At 39.4% G+C, this 25,469-nt stretch overlaps 1 protein-coding gene and 1 pseudogene across 1 annotated transcript; one reads left to right on the top strand and one right to left on the bottom strand.

Moving 5' to 3' along the window:
* Nucleotides 1–1,593: 1,593 nt before the first annotated feature.
* Nucleotides 1,594–25,353, bottom strand: DCTN6 (dynactin subunit 6). The gene is made up of 7 exons (XM_025885912.2): nt 25,278–25,353; nt 17,654–17,718; nt 8,284–8,389; nt 6,839–6,927; nt 5,330–5,377; nt 3,994–4,136; nt 1,594–2,173 (listed from the first exon to the last, which is right to left on the bottom strand). The coding sequence occupies exons 1-7, from the start codon at nt 25,298–25,300 to the stop codon at nt 2,075–2,077; spliced, it is 573 nt and encodes a 190-aa protein (XP_025741697.1). The 5' UTR covers nt 25,301–25,353; the 3' UTR covers nt 1,594–2,074.
* On the top strand, nt 13,867–15,568 carry LOC141374354 (dr1-associated corepressor pseudogene; annotated as a pseudogene).
* Nucleotides 25,354–25,469: the final 116 nt, after the last annotated feature.

Genomic DNA, 25,469 nt, shown 5'->3' with positions numbered 1-25,469 from the left:
CGGGGCCGAACTATACAAACTAAATTCACATGAGACTAATGTATAAATCAGAAAGCTTCTCTGATTTTGCTATGTGTGGAACGGAATTCCGATGCTCTCATCCAGAGTTCCTCCTTTTCCTGAATGATAGCTCGGAGGTCATATTAGCAAATCAGAAGGTGGTTCAGTTAAGCTTGCAATTAGAGCCCAAAGTGGTGAGTCTCAAGTATGTTCTTCCCAAAACTGCAGCAAGTCTTGATAAACTGATACTACCTGAAGAAAAGAACACTTTGGGCCACTAAACTGCTCACATGTCTTGGATTCAGTACCTCCCTTCCATGGATAACACCGTATGTACTGTCATATTTTGTTTCTCCAAACTCTTGGCAAATTAACTATTTCTGTACACATTTTCTTTCTCAAATGAGTTAGTATCACTTCTAGAAACAGTGGGGCTCATCTCACCACCTGCTGACTTAATTAGTTTAAATCTCTGGGGGTATCTTATTACCATGTCCTTGGAGGTGTCTCACTGTTGTCTTCACACATTACCTGTACAGTTTGGATCACAGGACATTTATTAGCATATCAGAGCTTGTCCAGAGATAATATTTTGGAACTGGCATAGCCTATGACAGGCAGTTTTGTAATTTCTGATCTTTTATCTAGAAAATTTCCATGATCAACAAAATCTGAAGTTAAGATCACCAGGGGCAGAAAAATGAATAAACAGCAATTATCAAAAATAGGGCATTTATGTGATGTTATCTTCTTTTCAATCCGCTATAGGTGGTAGTACATGTCATGAGTGTTCTTACCAAAACTGAATCATTCAAATTTAGAACAGAGGTTAATTTGTACCTGTCAGTTTCAGAACTTCAAAAATTGTTTTTACTATGTAAGTATTTAATTTTAAGAGAAAATATCTTAGTATTTAATGTCTTAGTATGAATTAACAGCTATTGATTCGGGGTGCCTGGGTGGCTCAGTCGTTAAGCGTCTGCCTTCGGCTCAGGTTATGATCGCAGGGTCCTGGGATCGAGCCCCGCGTCGGGCTCCCTGCTCGGCGGGAAGCCTGCTTCTCCCTCTCCCACTCCCCCTGCTTGTGTTCCCTTTCTTGCTGTCTCCTCTCTGTCAAAGAGATAAAAATCTTTAAAAAAATAAAATATAACTCTCCCTTAAAAAAAAAACAAAACAGCTATTGATTCAAAAGTTGAAAAGTCTGTTCCATCAAATGTATGCACTTGAATTATTAAAACTTAGATGACAACAAAATCCTTAATGTTGCCATTATGTAATTAGTCAATTATAACAACATCAACAGTCATGTTGATATATGATGTAGTATGCCAAAATCATTTCATCAATTTATAAATATATTAAAATCTCTTTTAGTTTTACTACCTTCAGAAACCCAGGACCATTCAATGCTCATTTACTTGTCATTTTCATCAGAGATCATTCTTACTGATTTTGTATGCTACTGAATACATTTTTCCCTAATTATTTTTTACTAAAATGAAAATTTTTTCTTGGAAACAAAATTAAGTTAAATTAATTCAACAGCTGCTGAAATTTCACCTGAAATTTTAAACAGCTCCAAAGCCACAAAAGGAGAAGATAAACACATTAGTTTTAATATAGCTAGTATGCAATAAAAATGAAAAGATCTATTTTGGGAAAGTTAACACAAGTAGAAAAATCGACTAAAGTATGTTCACTAAAGTCCTGTCATTAGCATTTTTATTTAGTACAATATATGCTAGAATATAAATACATAACAATATGTCCTTTCTTATCACGGGGAATCTTTTATACAACTAAAATCCATGGCCAGCATTTTATATGACAAAAGAAAAATAAACCAAACCTGTAAATTCTAAGAAAAGGAGCAAAGATATAGGAAAATAATGCATTTTATATAAATTATAGAGGACAGTTACAGTGAAAATCCATTACCTTCCTCTCTCACTCAATTTTACAAAATAAACTCAACATGTATTTATTCTGGGAACTGCTAAGAGTGCATGAACACTGGCCCTTTCAAAAGACAGTGGTCAAAGACAAACTGTTATCTTGATGTCATGTATTGTTCTTAGTTCTTAACTGGAGTTGAGTTTCCTTTCATAGTCTTCTTTAGGTGGTGGTAGTTTGGCAAGATTTTCATCAGGAAATCCAGCTGTAGTGTCTGGGGCTAAAAAGATAAGATAATTAAGGACTGACAAGCAGAAAGCAAAATTAAGAGTAGCAGGCAGAAATAATTACCACCAGGCCAGGGAAATATAGGTGATTTTCACTGGCTTATTTTTGCTTACCTGTTTGTTTGTTTAATTTACAGTGAATGTATGTTAAGTTTGGTAATAAGAAAAAGCCAAAAGATTTTACACAGAAAAAATATACACAACTCAGTTTTCAACACTGCTTTTGTAGACTTTACCCTGGCCTCCAAAAAATTAAACAGTTCTAATCACAGACAACAACGTAAGTAGAAACCTGGAGCACGCGGATCCCCACAGGACCTACACAGCACACAGCTGCAGTCCTCACCGGCTCTTCGCTCTTCCCGCGTCAGCTTTGCCCAGACTTCCATCACTGTGAACCTCACGAGGGGCACTCATGACAAACACGGAATTTTAGGCCCTTGCCCTAGACACTGTGATTCAATAAGTCTGGGGAATCCTTCTTTTAATAAGGACCTCTACGTGATCATTGTGATCACTGAAATGTGGAAAACAGTAGGTGTTAAACTTCAGATATTCTTACTTACTTAATTCTAATCTCCCTCAACCCAGTTGGTTTCTCCCTCTTCAATCAGTTTTGCTGTTATGCAGAATGACAGTGAAAAGAAAAACTGATTTGTTCTTATTGCCTTTTTAGTCTATGGAAGTCATACTTGCTTATAATAGTAATAAAAGCCAAATGTTAGAGAAACAGAATACCCCAAAGAGAACTGGAGTTTTAATTTCTGATAAAGTATGGCTAAGAATCAGATGCAAAGTGATAAATGTCTTGAAAAATATTTTCTTTTGGGGGATGGGAAAGAGGCTGGGTAACTGAAGCACTATATTGTGGGCCAAGCAATGAGGCTCAAAACCTCAATCAGAATGTCTTCTGTCCAAAGAAAGCCCCAAATGCCCTATCTTATTTATCTCCTAAATGAAACTCTAAATACATGTTCTTCATTATTCTTGGTTCTTAGGAGGAAGAAAAGATAATATCTCATAAGCCAGGAAAATATCCAAACACATTTGCATATTCAGAAACTGTGTTTACTTTCAAGTCGTCTGTGTTGGCAAACTAAAAGATGGATCCAAGTTGGCTGTTCAATATAAATTTGGTAGGGTCATTCCTTACCCTGGAGGATTAATATTTTAAGAGTGAATCAACAGTTTATAAAGTTTGGTGATGCATCTTCGGTGAAAACACTTAAGAGCAGAAATAACATCTCTGGATTTTCTTTTTTTCTCACTATCAATTTGTCATTGTCATCTTTGTATATATTTTTGATAATAACTTAAAGACTGAATAATTTCATTGCAAATAAATTCTAGCTTTAGGAATGTTTCCTTGATGTTTTATTTTAATCATTTTCTTTTTAAATAGCAGACTGCTGCCCCATTAAAACAATTATGTGGTATTTTGGGGAAAATCAGCAGCCCTAGAAAGAACTTTTTTTGTGGAAATATAATTAACATACAGTGTTATATTAGTTTCAAGTGTACAACATAGTGACTCAACAATTCTAAACATTACTCCCCGTGCTCACCAGGATAAATGTAGTCACCATCAGCAACCTTGCAACATTATTATTACAATATTACTGACTACATTCCCTGTGCTGTACTTTTCATCTCTGTGACTTATTTATTTTATAATAACTGGAAGTTTGTAGCTCTTAATCCTCTATTTCATACATCCCCTCCACCCACCTTCCCTGTGGCAACCACCAGTTTGTTCTCTGTATTTAAGTCTGTTTCTTTTAGAAAGAACTCTTTTTAAGACAGGTTCTAGTACCTGTGGTCGCTCTGTCTGCACCCGACGAAGGCAGTCTGCACCATAGATCACTGTATTCTCAGGGATGACTTCAAACGTATTCAGGTTGCAGCAAGCCCCAATGATGCAACCACTTGTCAATATTACGTTTCTGCCCACATATGCTGCAGTAAAAACATAGAAAGAACTGCAATTTAAGACAAATGAGTAGAACATTAATATTTTTCTAAAATGACTGAAGTATTAAATTGCAAACTAGCCTAAAGAAAATTAAAGGAAATATTTCAGTTCAGAGTTTGTAAAGCAGGCAGGCGCCTGACTAGTATTAAATGAATTAAAACAGAGCTTTGCTCACTAGTTGTGTGACCTTGGGCAAGTCACTGTAAATTCTTTGAGCAAGTTTATCTATAAGATGGAAAGACTGAACTACTTACAGTTTGTTTTAAGGAATAAGTGAGATATTAAATGTAAAGTGCTGAGCAAAGGTTTGACACATAGTAAGTATATAATAAATAGAAAATAACGATGATAGTAATAATTGGTATTCCAAATTAAAATAAAAACCATTAAGTAGATTAATGAAAAGTCTAATTTTATTAATTAAAAAAAGAAACATTTTCTTTCACGCCAATCAGGACCATCAAAGATAAATCATTATTTTTTTTTTAAAATCATTATTCTAAAGATGTCTCATTGTTCAGGTTCTTTCTGGACTGTAGTGGGACACGATGCTCTTGGAGCTGCTTTCCAGTAGTGGTGGTGACTTACAAGACCTCCTGCCTAGCTCCATTTATAAGTAGCTTCCATTTGTTCCTGACTGGCTAGGGTAAAGGAGTCCTGCAATTAAAGAAAGCAAACTGCTATAGAAAATGATTTTTTTCCTTTAATTCTGCAATTATATTAATCAACTAAATTATCATTGACATTAGTATTTAGCAGTAATCTTTTTCAAATCTTTCATCTGAATATTATGGTTTAATTCAATCCTGATTTAAATGTACACAGCTGAATTTTTTTTTTTAAGAGAGGGAGGGAGGGGCAGAGGGAGAAGAAGAGAATCTTAAGCAGGCTCCACGCCCAGCCTGGAGCCTGACATGAGGCTCAATTTCACAACCCTGAGATCAAAATCAAGAGTCAGATGCTTAACCGACTGAGCTACCCAGGCAGACCCACGGCTGAATTTTTAATTCAATGTATTAAACATAGGCAAAGAATTAGTCTCATAACTATTTTAGTCCACTTTCAACCATACCTTCCTTCCACTTTGCCATAGTTTCTACTTAGGTTGTTCTCCAGGACACAATAAAGAGAAAGGAGGTAATCACTTTTCACAATAAAATTTCCAAACGTAGCTTACCTTTTGATTCAATAACATTATTATCTCCCATTTTCATGGCTTGGGAATCTGTAAGCCAGAGTTAAGTAAATATTGTAAATGGGTTCATCTTTTTTTCCCTCCACTAATTCACTATATCCTTTTTTTTTTTTTAAAGATTTTATTTATTTATTTATTTGTCAGAGAGAGAAAACGAGCACAAGCAGGGGGAGCGGCAGGCAGGGGGGAGAGGCAGGCTCCCACTGGGCAAGAACTGATGCCAGGACTCGATCCCAGGACACTGGGATCATGACCTGAACTGAAGGCAGATGCTTAACCCACTGAGCCACCCAGGTGTCCCTAATTCACTATACCCTTATCCTGCCTGGGGCAGAGGACAAAGGCATGGGAAGGGCCACGCAGCCCCAGTCTGACCAGAACTGCTTGCTCAGGGCAGCCTGAAAGTAAAGTTTTCATCTTTAAATATAAGTGTCTCTAAGCAGATATAAATGCCTTCTATATTTTTTAAAGAAATAAGCATCTTTTACCCCAATTCTGAGTAACATATTTTCAAGATTGTCTTAAGAAAATTAAAGTTACTTATCACCAAATCACTTAAAGCTAACACTGTTAACAGTCTGATATATCTTTATATAAATACATATAATTCCTTTTATATAACTGGGAATCAAACTGTATAAAATCAAACTGTATAAACTTTCACAGCTCACTTTATTTGGTTCAATTAACTTTGCAAGCAAGCATTATTCCATACCATTAAAATCTTTATTTTTATTTTTTTTTAAAGATTTTATTTATTTATTCATGAGAGACAAAGAGAGAGAGAGGCAGAGGGAGAAGCAGGCTCCCAAGGAGCAGGGAGCCCGACGCGGGGCTCGATCCCAGGACCCTGGGATCATGACCTGAGCTGAAGGCAGATGCTTAACCATCTGAGCCACCCAGGCGCCCCCATTAAAATCTTTAAAAACATAGTTTAAAATGACTGCTTAATGGCCTTAATAGTCCATTTTGTGTATATAGCTTAATTTATTTAAATATTTTGCTATTTAAACATTTAGATTTTTTTCCTCCAAGTTTTCCTATCAAAAAGTAATGTTTTGCTGACACCATGAAAGCATTTTACTATCTTTTTAGAGTACAAAAATCAAGCACAAGAACTGGCAGCACTTCAGGGGAAAAAAAACAAAGAATGAAATATTTCCATCCCTTTCCACCATTTCTTTGCATCAGACAACATTCTGTTAACCTAAACTATATAGGAACCAAATGGACAGAGCTGTGGTTCCTAAATCAGGATGGAAGCCAGGATTCCTGTTTCTATGTCTACTGCTACTCAGTCACTGCTACCTGTCAACAAGTTGTGCAACAGGAGCAAGATGGTACTTAAAGATATGTATGTGTGTGCATGAACACATGCTTATAGTATATTTGATATATTTGATAGCTAAAACATGACAATTTCTATGGAATACATTTGATTACTAAAGACAGCTGGGAAAAAGAGTTTACTTAAATTATTGTAAAGGATACAACAGCCAACTTCAAACACATTATTGGTGCCAATGATCATAGGTTTTGGTTCTGGATCTTCAGCATCAGGGGTGATATTATCAGGGTGACTATAAAAAGAAGAGACAAATTATCAAAGTCAATAATGCAATAAGCAATTCTCTTGTTTTAGAATTCGGGTTCATTCTTTCAATTTTACCTTCATCAAGCTTAAAATATGTAACTACATAAGTACTTTCTTAATCCAAGTGAATTATTTATCCTCTGTGCTGAAGAACTGATTCTGAGTTGAAAAAGAACTACTGAAATGTAAAGAAGCCCGAGGCAGATGCCTAAAGAAGTCATAGATCAGCTTTCCTTTGCTTATTATTAAAGCTCAAAGCCCAGACGGCCTTTTCCAGGACAAGGTAAAAATGTTGCTGGCTATCATTTTTTAGCTTGTTAAATTAGAATCAAAATCAGGCCTGGCTTGAAAATTTTCCATTCTTAATAATCATCCAAGATTGTGAAATGCAAACAGATATTCACATCAAATAATTATTTTATGCTGTTAGGTAGTTTGAAATATTTGGAACATAAAATGTTTGTGGTCTAAGAGGAAGCCATTTTTTAAATGGAGCTTTATCTCTGACAGTTGAGTTACTACAGAATATAGCTGTTGTCAACTGACTTACACTAAAGGTGCCAAAATAGATTTTAAAAAGAAACTGCTTAATATAGTAAGAAACTCCCAAATTCTAAGTAAGCGTTAAGACAAATCAACCTCTTTATCACAGTTAAATATTTTCCCAAGGTCTTTCTTACAAATTCCACACATTGTTGCTATAAATTAGGTATAAGCTTGAATTTCCTGCCAAAATTTTATCTAGAAAGCTTTACAAATGCTTATGAGAATTTCATAGGTATTACAGTCTAGTTCACTAAGATCATGTACATGTTTAATATTTTTTTATTTCTTTAATCTTCAAAGTTAAATATTGCCTCTAGAACCCCCCAAATTTTCAAATATAATTCTGGGTGCTACCCCCACAAAGCATATGAAAATATACATCAGAGTTAAGTTCATGTGTCTGGGCATGAGTAATAACATTTCAGCCAGAACTGAGAAATCCAATCAAAAGACTCTCTTCAGGGTGGTCAGCACAGCACTTAGTCGCCTGGAATCAGGAAATGTCTGCTTAAGGCACAGAAGAGATAGTGACACGTAAGGGTAAGGTTATCAGACCCAGAGGGATTCTAGCCAGCCACTGACGAGTTCTCTCACCTTGGACAAGTCTCTTCACCTATCTGGTCTCTGGTTTCCTCGTTTACTAATTACTTATGTTAAAAAACCCTTAATGTTTCTCTAGTTCTAAAATAGTGGGCTTTCTAGATGTCAGTTGTAAAAGGTTCCTATAGATAGCTGAAATTAACAAAAACACAATCTGTGGTCCTTAGTTCAGAGTATCTGTAAGAGTCGTACTCACGCATTTATGATAAGCGCCTGTTCTTCTATGAGGTTACCTTCACCAATCACTATCGGCCCGGCTTCGGCAATAATCCTCGCTTTAGGGTGGATCACTGTCCTCGGTCCTGTTAAAAATACGATGAAATGAAATTATTGGTGGAGGCTACGCTTCCAACAGGAGGGGAGAAGAAGATTGAAGGGGGTCGAGGCCATTAGGAGGCACATTTTCTAAAGCAGGCAGGCACCACACTAGGCACTTTACAAACGTTATCTCCTCAGCTATTATCAATACTAGTTCGTGCCAAATCTCAAGCCAAGGTGAGTGGAGACAGCACAGGCTCTGGGGCCAGACAGCCCTGGCTCACCAGCTATTTGGAAGCCTCTGTTATCTCAGCAGTGAAATGGGGGTGGTGAGAATACCAGTCTCCCAGAGTCGTTGTAAGGATTAGATGAGATTATGTTTGTAGACACGGTATTCTGGCACATTGTTGGCAATAAAAATTAATTCCCTTCCATGCTTTGCTTTCCCTCATAAAAGTGAGGCTCTCTTTGCTTACAACGCTGGTGCTTTCTCATGCTAGTGAACCACATGACGCTTTTTTATGCTAGTGAACTGCACAGTTAGTCTTTTTAAGTGGCTTAGAGGAAATATGGGTGGAAAGGGAGACAGGAAATATGTAAACTAACCTTGTCTTTGTTACTTTGTCACCATCCCTACAACAAGCCTAACCAATGGAAGGAGGCGGAGCTTCTGTTGTGTCTGACCTAAGATACAATTTTAACCAGGTAAAGGTTGAAAAAGGTTACAGGGAGGCAGTGGAAGGAGACAAACCTGGTTACTGGATTCCTAAGGCTCTGAAATAAGCCGACTGAGGCAATGTCTCCCATCTCAAACTGAAGGGAGCAGGAAGGGGTCTTAGCACATCCATTTCACCATCAGGGTGGAGCAGGCAGTGCACTGCTCAAAGAGGGACCCGATTCTGGAGTGCTAACACATTCCTTCCCCTGGTTCCTAACTTCCTGGAAGGCCTTGCTAGCATTTTGGTGATAATGAAACCACTCATGAGAAAATACCACCTCACTTTCGCCACTCCCTGCAGCACCAGCCCCACCCACCCCCAAGGCCAAGGCTATTTTTATTGGTAAACAAGCTGACATAACCGACTCTGAAAGTAAGAAAGAGTGGGCAGAAGTGTTGCCAGAAGGTGGGGAGGCAGTCAGGAAGATGCCAGTGTCCATGTCATTCAGTATTCGTGTAAATTAATTTACTCAACAATCATCATCTGCTTGTGACAGGCAAGATTCGTGCTATACGTCACAGGGAAACATAAAGGAATACAGGCTACTTTTGCCCTTTTCAGCTTGCCGATCTTCTTTGTTTTGTTTATCTTGAAAACTGGAAATACTTAACATACTCACACACAAATGTATTAAAATAAATAAGGAGGTGTTCCTGGTGCCTAGAGAATTGGAATGAACCTCTGTGCAGCTTTATTTTTCCCCTAACAATGAAGAGCTGGGGACTGATAAGGAGGGTGGGGCCCAAGACAGGATGCACAGTCAAAGGACCGCATGGTCTGATAAGAAACAACAGAGAGAGGCTTTGTTATTTCTGTCACCTCTGGCTCCCCAAATCCTCAGCTGCCAAATTAAAATTTCTCTGGCAACTTCTCCTATTCAGAATAGAAGATGGGATCTCTCGGATCTCTGGGAAGGTTCTCAAGTGAACATGTATGCCTTTTTTTCTTTGTTAAAAAAAGACACACATTTATAAAAGTATATGTGCCCATTATAAAAATCCAAACAAAGCAAAAAGTGAAAGATCCTCTCTTTATGCTAATCCTATTCCCTAGTGGTAACTAGTTTGGGATATATTATTCCAGACTTAGTTCTACTGTATACTTAAGACCTGTAAATGTCACTATAAGTAAAATAGATTTCATCACAAAGTTAAAAGAATAGAATTTGAAGGTGGAAAAATATGGATTATAGGCACATAGTTGTTTTTTTTTTAATCAAGGAATAGTATTTATTATTCTGCAATATGCATTATTCACCTGAAAAGTCATGGTGATTTTTCCATAGAAGTACATTTAGCTAGCTATTCTTTTCAATGGCTAAATAGTATTTCATATCATATTAACATACCATAATTTATGTAACCAAGCCCTTAATAATGGGCATTTAGATGTTATCACTTTTGGTGGAGAAGTGCTAAATAGTGCTGAAACAAACACTGGATTCCTTTTGTTTTGTTTTGTTTTTTAAGATTTTACTTATTTATTTAAGAGAGAGAGAATGAGAGATAGAGAGCATGAGAGGGAAGAGGGTCAGAGAGCAGGGAGCCCAATGCGGGACTCGATAGCGGGACTCCAGGATCATGACCTGAGCTGAAGGCAGTCGCTTAACCAACTGAGCCATCCAGGCGCCCTGGATTCCTTTGAAATGAGAAATTTCTTATAGGTCTTCCAGCTATGTGAACCAATTTAAGTCTGTCGTTTGCACAATCCCAGATTTGCATTTTACTTTAAAATGTTCTATGATAGGGGCACCTGGTGGCTCAGTTGGTTAAGCGTGTGCCTTCGGCTCAGGTCATGAACCCAGGGTCCTGGGATGGAGCCCCACATTGGGTTCTCTGCTCCACTGTGAGCCTGCTTCTTCCTCTCCCTCTGCCCCTCCCCCAGCTCGTGCTCACTCTTGCTCTGCGCACGTGCTCTCTCAAGTAAAATCTTAAAAATAAAATAAAATAAATGTTCTATGATAAAAGGGACAAATCATTCAATTTTAGGTTCTTTGTAATTATAGCCCTGCCAGCACCCCATCCCGTCTAGAAAGCCCAGACTCTGGCCTCTACCACGTAAAGGCTAAATGCTTCATCTCTCAAATGACTGTTCTCTCATCTATAAAAAGATGAGATCTAGAGCAACCTACTTCATTGTGTTGAAGTGTGGATTATACGAAATAATGTCTCAAAGGGAGATCACAGGGTCTGGCCCACAGCTGTTAAAAATGGGAGGTTCATCGCTATCTGACACCAAAAGCTATTTGTGTAACTATCATAATAAGCAAAAATCTCCTTCTGATCTGAGAAACAGAAAAAGAGTCCACTTTACTCCTCTACTCAGGTTATTAGGGTGATAACTTGTTTTAACCAGCGGGGAGAAATTTACATATTACTGTAAAATAGTAAGAGAAATTTAAAAAGTATTTTCCATGCTAGCATTAGAATCTTAGACGGGGAAGAGATCATCATGCTGTGATAGAAAGCAGATCTGCTGCTACTGCTAGATAAGAAGCCAGAGGCACCTGATATTCTGCTCAGTCCTCCAGCGGTAGCTTTTGACAACAAGCAGACTTGCAAGAAGCTACCTGAGAATGGACTAGTATGAAAAGGTTATCACTGAAACCTGTCTTTCTTTAAAAGCTCCTCTAAAGAGTAGCTTTGAAAACAACTGATATTTCCATTTTTCAAAATGATATAAAATACATGTTAATTATACAAACACAAATTTAAAAAAATGAACTCAAGTCCCCATGTCTTATACAATTTTTAAATATAATGCCTGAGCTATTTTAACCAGGCATTTTATTGTTGTTATTATCATTACTAATAAGCTAGCTAGAAGATAAACTGGAAAACTCCTGGTTAGAAATCTGAGGGCCCTGAGATAAAAAGCAGGATCACCACCCTGGGTGAGACCTGCACTTAAGACAGCACCTCCCCCTGCTGGCAGCACTGCCAAACTACAAGTCCTCGTGTTTCCGGGCGGAAAGAACTTAAAGGTGAGAGAATCAACTTTGTGAATTGTGAAGTAACAACAAAAGTCATGGGTGATCATAAACTGTCTGGTCTTTTGGAGCAGAGGCTAGAGAGGTTAGTACACATGTACTTCAGCATGTGACTGCTAAGATTTTGGTTTGGAGAGCTTGCTAAAGGGATGTTCCGACGCAGGTGTGCGGTCCACAGTGTGGGCTTTGTCTCTGCACAGTTTTGTGCTGGAGGTTGGCACCAGAGAGCGCAGGAGTCCAAGTGCTATTCCAAGTCCTGGGCGGCCGCAGTGGACTAAAATGTGGGCACAGACTGCTCCACACTCTTCTACATGCGAGAAACACTTTTACCTAGAATGGGTCTGATTTCAAAGCAAGTTTAAGGGTCTTGAGGTTAAAATGCTTTAAAAATAAAAATCTGTCACCATGAAAAGATTTTTTTTTAAGGTTGTTGTGAACTTTCTTGGAGCTCTCACTGGCAGGGTAGTTTGTATATTTTCTTACCAAATGTGATGAAACCCTATTTGGCTTATCTCCTTGTTTGGATAAATGTGTCTAGAGTTGGAGTTGCCTTACCGGCTGATGAATTATTTTTCTAAATGGTTGGCTGGGCTTGATGCAACACAGCCAGAAAGGCATTCCTCGCATCAAATTTCCATTCCCCTCATTTGGTAAAGGACATTTTTCCTGTCTATCTTTGCCACAGAAAGCAATCTTTGTGCACATTTTCATATGTCAATAAATAGTTCAAAAAGCCATAAGCTTTTTCCTTTGAAAATTAAAACAATTCTTTTTACCTGTAAGCTGAAGTACCTGTAAGAACTGCTTTATATTTGATGAATTTCAAGTCAAAGCGACCGCTCTGCCTTATTGAAAAAGATTTCCATGGTAAAGGGAAGCTTTTGATCTGTATTAAAAACTCTAATGGAGAGAAAGAGTAAGTGGGACAAAGGGCTTCCATCTCAAAGTTTTACCACTGTGTGGAGTTCTGCCTTCCTACTGCAATGTCCCAACCAAGCCCTGTCCTAAGACAAGGAGACTGACTTTCACTCTATAATGGGACTGCAGAACTCGCTTAGAAGTAACTTTCTGAAATTTTTCAGCTTTCAAAGCAAGATTTAAGGAAATAATGCATAGCCCAGGAATCAAGGCAGCCTAATTACAAACAGGCTTGATACTATGAAACCTTGTTTACCCACATTGTAATTAACAAAAGGGCTGTTATTTTTCCCAAGGTCTGTTTCCTAGCAGCCTCTAATGAAAGGGGTCAAGGCTCCAGCAGAGCCTCAAGTCATAGAGTTTCTGCTTAAGGACAATACTTCAAAGCTTCAGACTAGTTTCTTTGATAAACCAAATACCTGATTTTCTAGGAGAATAGAAAATCAGGTTTAAATCTACTACACCACTGAAACATAGTGAAGGAAAAAATTACTTTCCTTCCGAAATATTTCAGAATGGAATAATTTGGTAGGAGTATAACCAACTAGGGGACGGAAAGTTATGCATAACATTCTGTGAAAAATCCATTAATTCAACTATACTGAAGTTTATTGCTACTTAACCCAGAAATTAGAGCTTATTAAGCGTTCAAATCTCCCTATCCATAGCATAAAAGACTTTATTCTGCTAAGTTAAGCAAAAACAAACAAACAAAACCAATAAAAGCCATACATTGAAAACAAAACAAAACAAAACAAAACATGGTGGAGAGAGTGAGTTTTAATTAAATGACTTTTCTCTACTCTCCCAGTTGATTGAACTTCGTATCTCCTTGGACAAGGCTCTTTAATCTGATATATTACAACAGAAATAAGAATAGCAGTCAAATGATTTTATATTTATATATATTTGGAGGGGGAACACAGGGAGAGGGAGAGAGAGCATCTTAAGCAGTCTCTATGCTCAGGGCACCCAGCACAGAGCCTGAGGTGGGACTCAGTCTCACAACCCTGAGATCATGACCAGAGGCGAAGTCAGGAGTCAGACATTTAACCCTGAGCTATGCAGGCGTCCCTGATTAGAGATCTCTTATACCAAATACAACAATGATAGAAATGGCTATCTAAATACCGATTCTGGAAAGTTTCCATACTTATGTATATAATTAAAGAAACACACACAAAACAAAAAAACAAAAAGATAAGAAACTCATAATGAAAATGAAAACTTGTAAAAGATCAAACAGTGGTAACTATATCACTTCTGAATCTTTCCCTTAATTTAAAAAATTGAGATGTTTCTGTAAAGTATTTCAGCAAATTTCCTTTTTTAAAAAAACTGGGTCAAAAATAAGCATAACAAATATTAACTTAGATCCATTCTATGATAAGCTTCAAATCACGAGTTAAAAAATTATTACCACTTCTTATGCTATAAACTATCATTGAAAATCTGTGTTGAACTGTCATTTTACATTTTAACGACAGAGCCATGTGCTATCAGCTAGAGGAAAAACTTATATGGAAAGTAGATTTAAAACACTATTTCCTTACATAATTGCAACATTTAGGGAAGGTAGGTTGTTAATAAAAAAGAAAGGAGAGGAGCCTGGCGGTGGGGGGGAACTGGGGGGGGCAGCGGCGAGCAGCCCTGGGGGCTAGGAAGCTGTGGGCGGCGGCACTGGGCCACGCATGTCGAGAGAGGCCCTGAGATGCTGAGCAAGAAGAAAACTTATAACGCGCGGTTCCCGCCGGCGCGGATCAAGATCATGGAAACTGACGAAGAAACTGGGAAGGTGGCAGCGGCAGTGCCTGTCATCATCTCCTGGGCGCTTGAGCTATTCCTGAGTGGCTGTTGAAGAAGGCTCGCCAGGTGACCCAGTCCCGAAACGCCGAGACCATGACCACATCCCACCTGAAGCAGTGTGCTGAGCTGGAGCAGCAGTATGACCTCTTCTTGAAGGACCTGATGGCCTCTCTGCCTGACATGCAGGGAGACGGGGAAGACAACCACATGACAGGGACAAGGGTACCCACAGGGGCCGGAAGAATGGTGGGATGGGAAGCAAAAGCCAGGACAAGAAGCTGTCAGGGATGGACTGGGAGCGGGAGGGGGAGGAGTCTGATGACACAGACACTGATGGGGAAGAGGAGACATCACAGGGTCCACCCCAGGCCAGCCATCCCCCTGCCCACTTCCAGACCCCCTGACACCCTTCATGCCCTTCACCTCGACTCTGCCTCTGCCCCCAGCACCCCCGGGGCCCCTCAGCAGCTGACACAGAGGCCACGCCCCCTTTTAGTTGGTTTTAGTTGCTCTGGGGGGAGAAGATAGAGCTGTTCTTAAATTTATCAAAAAACTAATAATAAAAGGGGGGGTAAGAAAGGAGAGGAACACAAGGTAGTGAAAGACAGCAGGAGAAACAGGAGAAGTGAGCACTGACTCCTGATACCCTCATGCCCCAATCCTATGCTAGCAGCCAGTGGTCCACCTTTCCTTTTCATAGGAGAAAGCCTTTCCTGCTATTCTACAAAAGCTTCTACAAGTAACAGGAGTTTTTTCCAAATCAGAAATACACATACACACAAACATGTATGTACACCTTTGTATGTTTATGCCAGCAGAAGTATCTCTACTATCTATCTGTTATATAGTAGATATAATATATTTAATTTAGAATGGGGAAGAAGTAGAAATGAAAGGGAAAATTTGTGTAATTAGCTACATTATTTTAGTCTTACTTTCCTTCTAATTGTAGAATACCTTGTGAGCTAATGAGGGTTATTCCTCAAATCATGACGGAAACCATAAAAATATCAGATTAAAAATAATGCAGAACAGCACTTTGATAAACATGTGGCCATCATGATTTCTCCACATAAAAAGTTTGCAAGCAGTTTAGGAATTAAAGAGTTAACAGCACTGAACAGAAACTGGGTCATCTTCTAAACTTTGAAATTCTATTTAAAGTAATTAAATAAACCAACCTGGCAAATTCCTAATGATGTTCCATAATACCGGCACAATCTTTACTTGTTCTCTAAGACATGATACCTAAATTGGTTGGAGGCTTAGACTTAGTAAAATTCACAACTTTTTTTTCTATTAAAGATACTGTTAGTATAAGGGGACAGGGCATATTTTCTCTCTGAAAGCTCTACTCTGGTAACGTGCAGCTGCTAGTTAAGGATGGACTCACGTTAGTAAAGCTCCAAGGGCATGATATGCAGTAAAAACATATGTAAAAGAACAAGTGGCTAAAATCTAAGTTTGGGAGAACTTAATCATGTCCATATAAGCAAGGTGCCACCTGTTAAACTGTTCATTTGATTTCAATGTTGGATCTCACCTCTAGCAAGGCTACACAATGTTAAGATTTAACGGTGCGATTAGCTAGTGTTAGGATTTGGGCAATGACTTTCACAAATAGTCTCTTATCGAATCCTTCAAAAAGCTATGAGGTAGGCACTCCTATTTTGCATGTCACAAAAACTGCTAATTGCCACTAGGTATTCATGCTTCCCTTTTCCCTGGTAACAGAACCTATATTGGGCTGAAGGAAGCAAAGCGCCCAGTTCAGACTATGATCTCCCAGCCTTCCCTGCAGTTAGATGTGTCCATGACACTAAATCCAAGGCATCACACAAAGAGAGATTGTGTGGAACTTTCAGGAAGACTATTTAAAGGAAGCTGACTCAACTAGGAGGTACACCCTTTGTCTCCACTTCTTCCCTTTCTTATCCAAGATCACTCTTAGTGCTTTAAGCTATCGCATTCTGGCCTACAAGGCTGGAGCTCCTGAACAATCAACTAACTGAATTGCCTACCTCTATACTTATTTATATAAAAGAATAAACCTTTGCATAGTTTAAGCCACCACTATATGCAGCTGAACCTAATTCTAATACACACAATTATCCACGGATGGGGAAAATGAAGGTTGTTGAGGTTTAGTAGTATAATCAAGGTCAAGAGTATAATCAGCAGGTAAAGAGCAAGGATGCTAACCCAGGTCTCTCAGACTCCATGGTCCACATTGTTAACAGTAGTACATAAGCTCCATGAAGGCAGTACCTTTGTCTGCTGTGTTCACTGCTGTGTCCCTAGGGCCAGCATAGTGCCAGGCACACAGTAGGTACACAACTGATGTCTCTCAAACAAATGAATGACTTTATTATACTGCCTCATTATTTTATCAGATAGATGTTTCAATATAGAGTCCATCAAGGGGCCTGGCTGGCTCAGGGGGTGGAGCATGCAACTCGATCTCAGGGTTTTGAGTTGGAGCTGCATGTTGGGTGTAGAGATTACTTAAAAGTAAAATCTTAAAAAAGCGTCCATCAGGGGCGCCTGGGTGGCTCAGTCGTTAAGCGTCTGCCTTTGGCTCAGGTCATGATCCCAGGGTCCTGGGATCAAGCCCCGCATCGGGGTCCCTGCTCCGCGGGAAGCCTGCTTCTCCCTCTCCCACTCCCCCTGCTTGTGTTCCCTCTCTCACTGTCTCTGTCAAATAAATAAATAAAACTTAAAAAAAAACACTTATAGGAAAAATAAATTATTTGGTCAATAAAAATAGGACATCAGTGAAACAGATACATATATAAAACCTAATTAACTGTAAAGTACTGAAATAAATTAAAATACATCAATTTTTGAGAAACAACACTAATAAACTATTTTCTTACCTATGGTTACATCACCCCGGATTTCACTTTCTACACACACAACTGCTCCAGGAGCAATCTTCACACTGTAGAAAGAAAAAGGTAATATTCACCATGGGTATGTTTTTGTTTTTGTTTTTTTTTAAAGATTTTATTTATTCATGAGAGACAGAGGAGGAGAGAGAGAGGGGAGAGAGAGGAGCAGGCTCCCAAGGAGCGGGGAGCCCAATGCGGGACTCGATCCCAGGACCCCGGGATCATGACCTGAACCGAAGACAGACGCTTAACCATCTGAGCCACCCAGGCGCCCCCACCATGGGTATGTTTTAAAAATATTGTTATAGAAGTTAACTTGACACTGCAGTGAGAAAATGGTTTAAAAAATGGATTTAAAAAAACTGTAAGAGAATAAGGTATTTCATACATTATAAAATTCTCAGGAGGCATACTATCCATCAGGCTAAAATCAATAACGATACCTTATTAAAATGCTTGAGGGAGCGCCTCGGTGAGTCAGTGGCTTAACCAACTGACTCTTGGTTTCTCCTCAGGTCATGATCTCAGGGTCATGGGATTGAGCCCCGTGTCAGGCTCTGTGCTCAGCGGGGAGTCTGCTTGAAATTCTCTCTCCCTCTGTCCCCATCCCCTTCACGTACTCTCATTCTCTAAAATAAATAAATAAAATTTTTTTAAAGATTTTGTTTATTTATCTGATAGAGATAGAGACCACAAGCAGGCAGAGCAGCAGGCAGAGGGACAGGAAGAAGCGGCTCTCCGCCGAGCAGGACCCTGGGATCATGACCCGAGCTGAAGGCAGCCGCTTAACCAACAGAGCCACCCAGGAAACCCAATAAATAAGTCTTTTAAAAAATAATAGTAATAAAATGCTTGAGAAAAGAGGCTTCAGATTCTTTTAACACCAGCACTGTTTCCAAATAGGATAAAGCTGAATACAACCTAACTATCCAATAGTAAGGGACTGGTTAACAAACTATGGTACACCACAGTCTAACACACAGTCGTAAAAAAAGAAAGAACAATCCTTTATTATGTAAAAATCTGGAACAATTTCCAAGCTATATTAAGTTAAAAAAAGTCAAAGCCAGAAAATGGATGGTATATAACACACTGTTATTTTTGTAAAAAGGAAAAAAAGAATGTACATTCAAAATATTTAACAACCAGCAAGGTAATACTAATATAGAAATCAATGTAGAGATTCAAAATTTACAAAGATTCCTATTTATTCTCTAACTATATATGTCATAAAACTGCTTATCAAGTGAAATAAGTTGGAGTGCAAACTGTCCCAAAATTACCAACTTCCAAATAATTTACTGATGCTTTTTGGCATTCTGTAACGTCCTGTTTGACACAGCTGAATCGAGCTAAATGCTACCTTAACTGGGCCATGAGCTGCCATGCAGAACTATACCAAACGATTTCCCCCTTAAATTGATAATCATTTGGTAACTTGTTCTTATTAAGAATTTTCCTTAGTAGTAATGGTATTATTGATGGTGTTAAATGTGTACTCAGCTTCTATAAAATAGCAGCAATACCATTATAGCTATTTTGACTTTATAATCCTATTTGGATTTTTCAAAATTTTGATTTCTAGTTGTTCACTGCAAGTATATAGAAACACAATAATTTTGGGGGTTGCCTGAGTGGCTCAGTCGGTTAAGCATTGGACTCCTGTCTCAGCTCTTGATTTCAGGATCATGAGTTCAAACCGCCATTAGGCTCCATGCTGGGTGTGGAGCCTACTTAAAAAAAAAAAAAGAGAAAAGAAATAGAATAATAATGTATATTGACTTTGTTTCTTAAAATCTTGCTAAACCCACTCAGTTCACATAGATTCTCTGGGATTTCTCACATAAAGAATTTTGTAGTCTGTGAATGGGGCAGTTTTATTTCTTCTTTTCCAATCTGTATGCATATTATTTCTTTTTCTTGTCTTATTGCCCTGGCTAAGACTTTCAGTACGATGTTTAATATCCTTAGCCTGTTCTGGCTCTGTAAGATCAACAAAACCTATCAAACCATCTTTCTAAGCCATGAATGATGCATTTTAAATAAATTACTAAAACCTGGTATGTAAAACAGTTGAAACTTTCTTGACCAAAATGTTCATGCTTTGGTTTATAAATTTTCTAAAGACTTGTTTTCTTATTTTAGCAAATATGTTTTCAACCAGTAAGAACCATAAATGTAGAGCGTAATGATTCATTCATATCAATATTATCTTTAAGTTCTACAAATAGCCATGTATGAAAATACTTGCTTATTTTTAACTTATAGTAGATAGTATAAAAATGTTAATGGTACTTTCTATTTGTTTTTCATGTCTTTTTGGGGACATTTCTTTGGTTAAAAAATTGTTATTGCCAGGTTTTCTTTTTTTCCAAATGTTTTACTGTGAGACAGGTTCATGTTTTTGTATTTGTCCTCCTTGATGAATGCAAATTTTCATTACATGTAACATGAACTTAAACAGGACATGCTTGCCATTCTAACAAAATATTTTAAGTGATTAGCACATTAAATTTCTCTAACTTTTGAGCATCACTTACAAATGATGCAACCAATACAGCTGCACTAGTGCATAACTGCTGAATATTTGTATTTGCTTGAATATTTCCAAACTATCTCTAGAGGAACAGACAAGGTACTAATAATTACATCACCTTCAGAGAGAGGAACTGGACAGCAGGGACACAATGGCAGACAGAAAATTTTTCATTACATGCCCATTTTTTAACTGTTTGCATTTTGAATCCTACAATGCACTGCCTATTCAATATATAAATAAATAAAACAATAAAGAGTGATAAAATTTTCTTAACACCAGGTGCTAAGGGGGTCCTGGATTCATTTCCATAATTGGGATGAAACTTTATCCCTATTTTCTTAAAAAGTCTCCCTCAAATCATGATCCCTATATGTCCTCCCCCACTTTATTTTACCTAAAAATACTTTCTTATAACTCTTAAGTATCATTTAATTAATTTTAGACTTCTTAATTTCCCTTTAAGACCAGTTTTTTTTTTTAAAGATTTATTTGTTTGAGAGAGAGAGAGCACCAGTGGGAGGGACAGAGGGAGAGAGAATCTCAAGCAGACTCCGCCCTTGAGCCCGATGTTGGGCTTGATCTCACAACCGTGGGATCACTACCTGAACCAAAACCAAGAGTCCGATGCTTAACCCACTGTGCCACCCAGGTGTCCCAACACCAATGTTTTGTTCTTTAAATCGTTCCCATTGCTTCAACAACAATCCTCTTTAACCAAGGATAAAATTATTATTCATGGGGCGCCTGGGTGGCTCAGTTGTTAAGCGTCTGCCTTCGGCTAAGGTCATGGTCCCAGGGTCCTGGGATTGAGCCCCATATCGGGCTCTCTGCTCAGTGGGAAGCCTGCTTCTCCCTCTCCCACTTCCCCTGCTTGTGTTCCCTCTCTAGCTGTGTCTCTGTCAAATAAATAAAATCTTTAAAAAAAATTATTATTCATTAGTATCACTTCTCATTACTTCCAATCATCAATAACCAGCTATCACAAACATAACCCTATTATGCCATATTCACAATGTCATCGGTTATAGTATTTCCAAGACCATTGTCTATACCTGTTCTGTATCATATTACATCCAGGATGCTTGATACTGTACTAGCAGAAACATGACACAAGTCAATGTAAATAAGAAATAAAGGGTTGTCTTATGAAATAAATATGAATACTTGGAATAGTCAGTATGATCATATTCTGGTCCATTTCTTGTATTAGTTTGTTCAGGGTAATGAGGTGTTTTTGCTTTTCTATTTATGATGGCTATCAAATGATGATGCACCTATAATTTAAGACACTGGGACACTTTTGTTGACAATATCAGGGCACTTCTTGGAAAATACTGTACCAGTATGCATCAGCAATCATCAACACAGTCACAGTGTTTGACCCTGCAAATCTATTCTGGAGTTCTATCATCAAGAATTCAATAGGAGGGGGGCGCCTGGGTGGCTCAGTCGTTAAGCGTCTGCCTTCGGCTCAGGTCATGATCCCAGGGTCCTGGGATCGAGCCCTGCATTGGGCTCCCTGCTCCGTGCGAAGCCTGCTTCTCCCTCTCCCACTCCCCCTGCTTGTGCTCCCTCTCTCACTGTGTCTCTCTCTGTCAAATAAATAAATAAAATCTTAAAAAAAAAAAAGAATTCAATAGGAGGAATATATATGCACAAATTGGCAATGTTATTTAGAATAATGAAACCAGGGAGGAGGAGTACTGAAATAAAATATAATCATCAACTTATTGGAATACTATATACTCCCTAACAATAAAAAGCAAGATAAAACTATCTTTTTTTTTTAATTTTTTTTTTAAAGATTTATTTATTTGAGAGAGCGAGAATGAGAGAGAGAGAGAGTATATGAGAGGGGAGAGGGTCAGAGGGAGAAGCAGGCTCCCCGCCGAGCAGGGAGCCCGATGCGGGACTCGATCCCGGGACTCCAGGATCATGACCTGAGCCGAAGGCAGTCGCTTAATCAACTGAGCCACCAGGCGCCCTAAAACTATCTTTTTATAATAAAGTTTGCTCCTCCCTGTGGGAACTGTACTCAAGACATCAGGCCCAGAGGGAGGTAATGATGATAGAGCAACAGTGAGTCCACCAGCTCCCCTTTCCCTGTGTTGTTTAGTTTAGCCCACCAGCTCCCCTTCTAGTTGTTTAGTTCTCATTCTTAATTATGGACCGAGAGCCAGAGATTATCAGATAAATCAGGAAAGCCTCCAACTAAAAAGGAAAAAAGCAAAACAAAGAGGGAAAAAATAGTTTGAGGAAACATAGACAATTCAGGTAGTAAAAGAAAACTTAAAAAAAAAAAAACCTTATAATTCAGAGAAATAAGAGACACTACTGCACAAAACAAGACAGAAGTCTATGAAAAAGGAACAAAGTCTAAGAAAGGGCTCCTAGAGATTAAAAACATGACCAAAAATTGAAATCACTAGGAGTGAGGTTAAAAAAAAGAGCTCTTCCAGAAAGTAGAACAAAATGGAAAAAAGAAAAGAAAATAGGACAGAAAAAAATGAGAAAATTAGAGAATCCAAATAAAAGAAATCTCAAGGGGCGCCTGGGTGGTGCTGTCAGTTGAGCGTCCAACTCTTGGGTCAGCTTAGGTCATGATTTCATGGGTCCTGGGATAGAGCCCCGCATTGCATTGGGCTCCAGCTCAGCAGGGAGTCTGCTTTTCTCTCTCTTTGTCTCTGCCCCTCCCACTGTGCTCTCTCCCTCTAAGGAAAAAAAAAATAAAAAAGAAAATCTCAAAAGGAGAGAGAAAAGAATTTGTGGTAAAAACAATTACAGAATAATACAAGAAAACTTCCCACTACTAAAGGATATTAATCTCAACTCTAAAGGGATGCAAATGCAAAGGACCCATGCCAAGTAACATCATCTTAAAATTTCTGAATGCCATGCTAAAGATTCTTATAGTTTTCAGAACAACAACAAAAACAAAAAACAAAAAACAAAAATAAAGTCACACACAGGGATTAAAATCATCAGAATGGCATCAGAGTTCTCAATAGCAATACTGGAGGCTACAAGACCAGAACACCATACGTACAGAATGCTAAGCAAAAACTATGTTCAAACTAGAGCTACCTATCCAGCCAAACTAGCAATCAAGTATGGAAGACATTTTCATACCTACCTTAACAAAAAAAAATTATCTCTTAAGTACTCTTTATTAGGAAGATGCCGAAGGATGTACTAAGCTAAATAAAAGAAAGCCAACATTCTAGAAACAGAGGCCCCAGTGTGTGAGGACAGAGGGGAATTATCAGGACAACAGCCATGTATCAGCCTCAGAGAACAAAGATGATAGAGGGTTTCAAGGGGAAGATCGTCAAAAAAAAAAAAAAGAATTATCAGGACAACAGCCATGTATCAGCCTCAGAGAACAAAGATGATAGAGGGTTTCAAGGGGAAGATCGTCAAGAAAAAAAGAAGACAGATTATGCGATGATTACTAGATATTTGGCATATCTGCTAGAAGATTAGAAAATCATCAGTACATAGAAAAGTAAGGACATGAAAAAAAATGAAGTTATCTTGTTAAATTTTAGATTAACCTAGGTTGATGGTCCACAGAAAATTCAAGAGAAAGACCCAGTAAGTAAGTGAAAACACAGAGCTCATGAGAGTTCTAGACCAGAAACAAAGCTCTGAGAGTCAGCAGGGTACAAACTCTTTAACATGTCTCTCCCATCATTCACATTCCAGAATCCCCCTAAATATTCCCTAATACAAGTGCACTAACATTTAACTTGTCCTAGACAAGTGAGGAGAGGAGCGATTCCCAAGTGTCCCTCTGTTCAGTCTTATGCCTAAGGGAGAGGACCCAGGTAGAGTTTGTGTCCCGATCAGCCTTCTTCTCCCTGAGGCATAAAATAATTAAATTCACGACTAGACCAAATAAACGTGGTCCAAACATCTCCGTGGGGCTGGGGCAAGGGGGCGCTCAGACCGCTGGGAGGAAAAGGCTTAGCCGAGGACCTACTAAAATAACAAGGCAACAATATCATCTCCACCGCACACTACTATATACTGCACACAATTTTCATAGTAGATCTGATCCCCTGCAGCTTATGAAAAAAGATTAGTTACCCGCCTCAATAGAAGAAAACCCTAAATTTTAATTTATTACAACAGAACCAAGATTTGTCGGTTTTCCTGTTCAAAGAAGAGTCAGTAGAGGGTGCTCAACGCTGCTGCTTTCGGAAATCGTTAACATAAGCACTTCTCCCACTCAAGCCGTTCCTTTCCACCACCAGTTTCCAGCAGGGAGGACTGCTGGAGGGCGCCTGCGTGGCTCCGTTGGTTAAGCGACTGCCTTCGGCTCAGGTCATGATCCCGGAGTCCCAGGATCGAGTCCCACATCGGGCTCCCTGCTCAGCGGGGAGTCAGCTTCTCCCTCTGACCCTCTTCCCTCTCGTGCTCTCTATCTCTCATTCTCTCTCTCTCAAATAAATAAATAAAATCTTAAAAAAAAAAAAAAAGACTGCTGGAGAGGGCCGCCACCATCGCTGTCCTCACACGCTTGCAAAGGAGCTTATCCACGCCGAGCGGACCGTCTCACACAGTTCTGGTCCAGGCGCAGGCCCCCTTTAGACGAGCGACAGTGACGCGTTTGCACAAACACACACCGCCCACGACGGGCAGGAGGGGACTGGGGTGTGGCCAGCACTGCGGAGGATGCGGCTACAAGCCGCCGACAGTGGCCAGCCGCACAAAACGCAGCAGGATTTGGGGGAGCGGAGGTGTCCCTCCGTGTCCCGGGGCAGTGGGCGACGCCAAGCTCCCCGCGCAAAGCCTCCGGAGACCCTTTCTGCGCCGGCGCGTCGCAGAGGAGGGCGGCGGGATCGAAGAACAAAAACCTTCCTGGCACCGATCCCACATCCCTTCCCAATCCTCCCTCAGATCCACTTCGTCGCCTTCTCCCTCAGGGCCGCCAGGTCTGGGCTTTAAGAACCAGCCCGGCCGAGCACCGGGGATGACACCATCTTAGTCCCTACCACTGGCGCCCAACAGCAGATTTTCCACCCCTGCGGAGTGTAGAAATAGGCTTTTCTCAAACAGCGGACTCACCTCTTTTGAGCCTTCTCCGCCATGGTTTGGACCCTGTCTCCAATTGGAGCGGAGATCGACACAACCGCCTGGATCCAGCGATGATCTCTACAAGCGATTGGAGCGCCTGGCAGGATCGGGAGGGGGCGGGGCCTGCCGGGGCTAGTGGTTTCTTCTCTCCCTGCCTGAGGCGGCTGGTGCGAGGTAGCCGTA

Source organism: Callorhinus ursinus, unplaced genomic scaffold (genome assembly GCF_003265705.2).
Source record: "Callorhinus ursinus isolate GAN/ISIS: 27379988/994484 unplaced genomic scaffold, GSC_fseal_2.0 scaffold17, whole genome shotgun sequence".
Lineage (NCBI taxonomy): Eukaryota > Metazoa > Chordata > Mammalia > Carnivora > Otariidae > Callorhinus > Callorhinus ursinus.
The sequence above is the reverse complement of the archived record's forward strand: the minus strand, read 5'-3'. Positions and strand labels throughout refer to the sequence as shown.

What these genes read in the sequence shown, in the direction of transcription:
- DCTN6 (XM_025885912.2), bottom strand. Translation starts at nt 25,300, where the DNA reads ATGGCGGAGAAGGCTCAAAAGAG. An exon ending in CCGGGGTGATGTAACCATAG is followed by an intron (nt 8,390 to 17,653) that starts GTAAGAAAATAG and finishes TATTTTTAACAG; the next exon opens with GACCGAGGACAGTGATCCAC. An exon ending in TGCAGACAGAGCGACCACAG is followed by an intron (nt 2,174 to 3,993) that starts GTACTAGAACCT and finishes TTATCTTTTTAG; the next exon opens with CCCCAGACACTACAGCTGGA.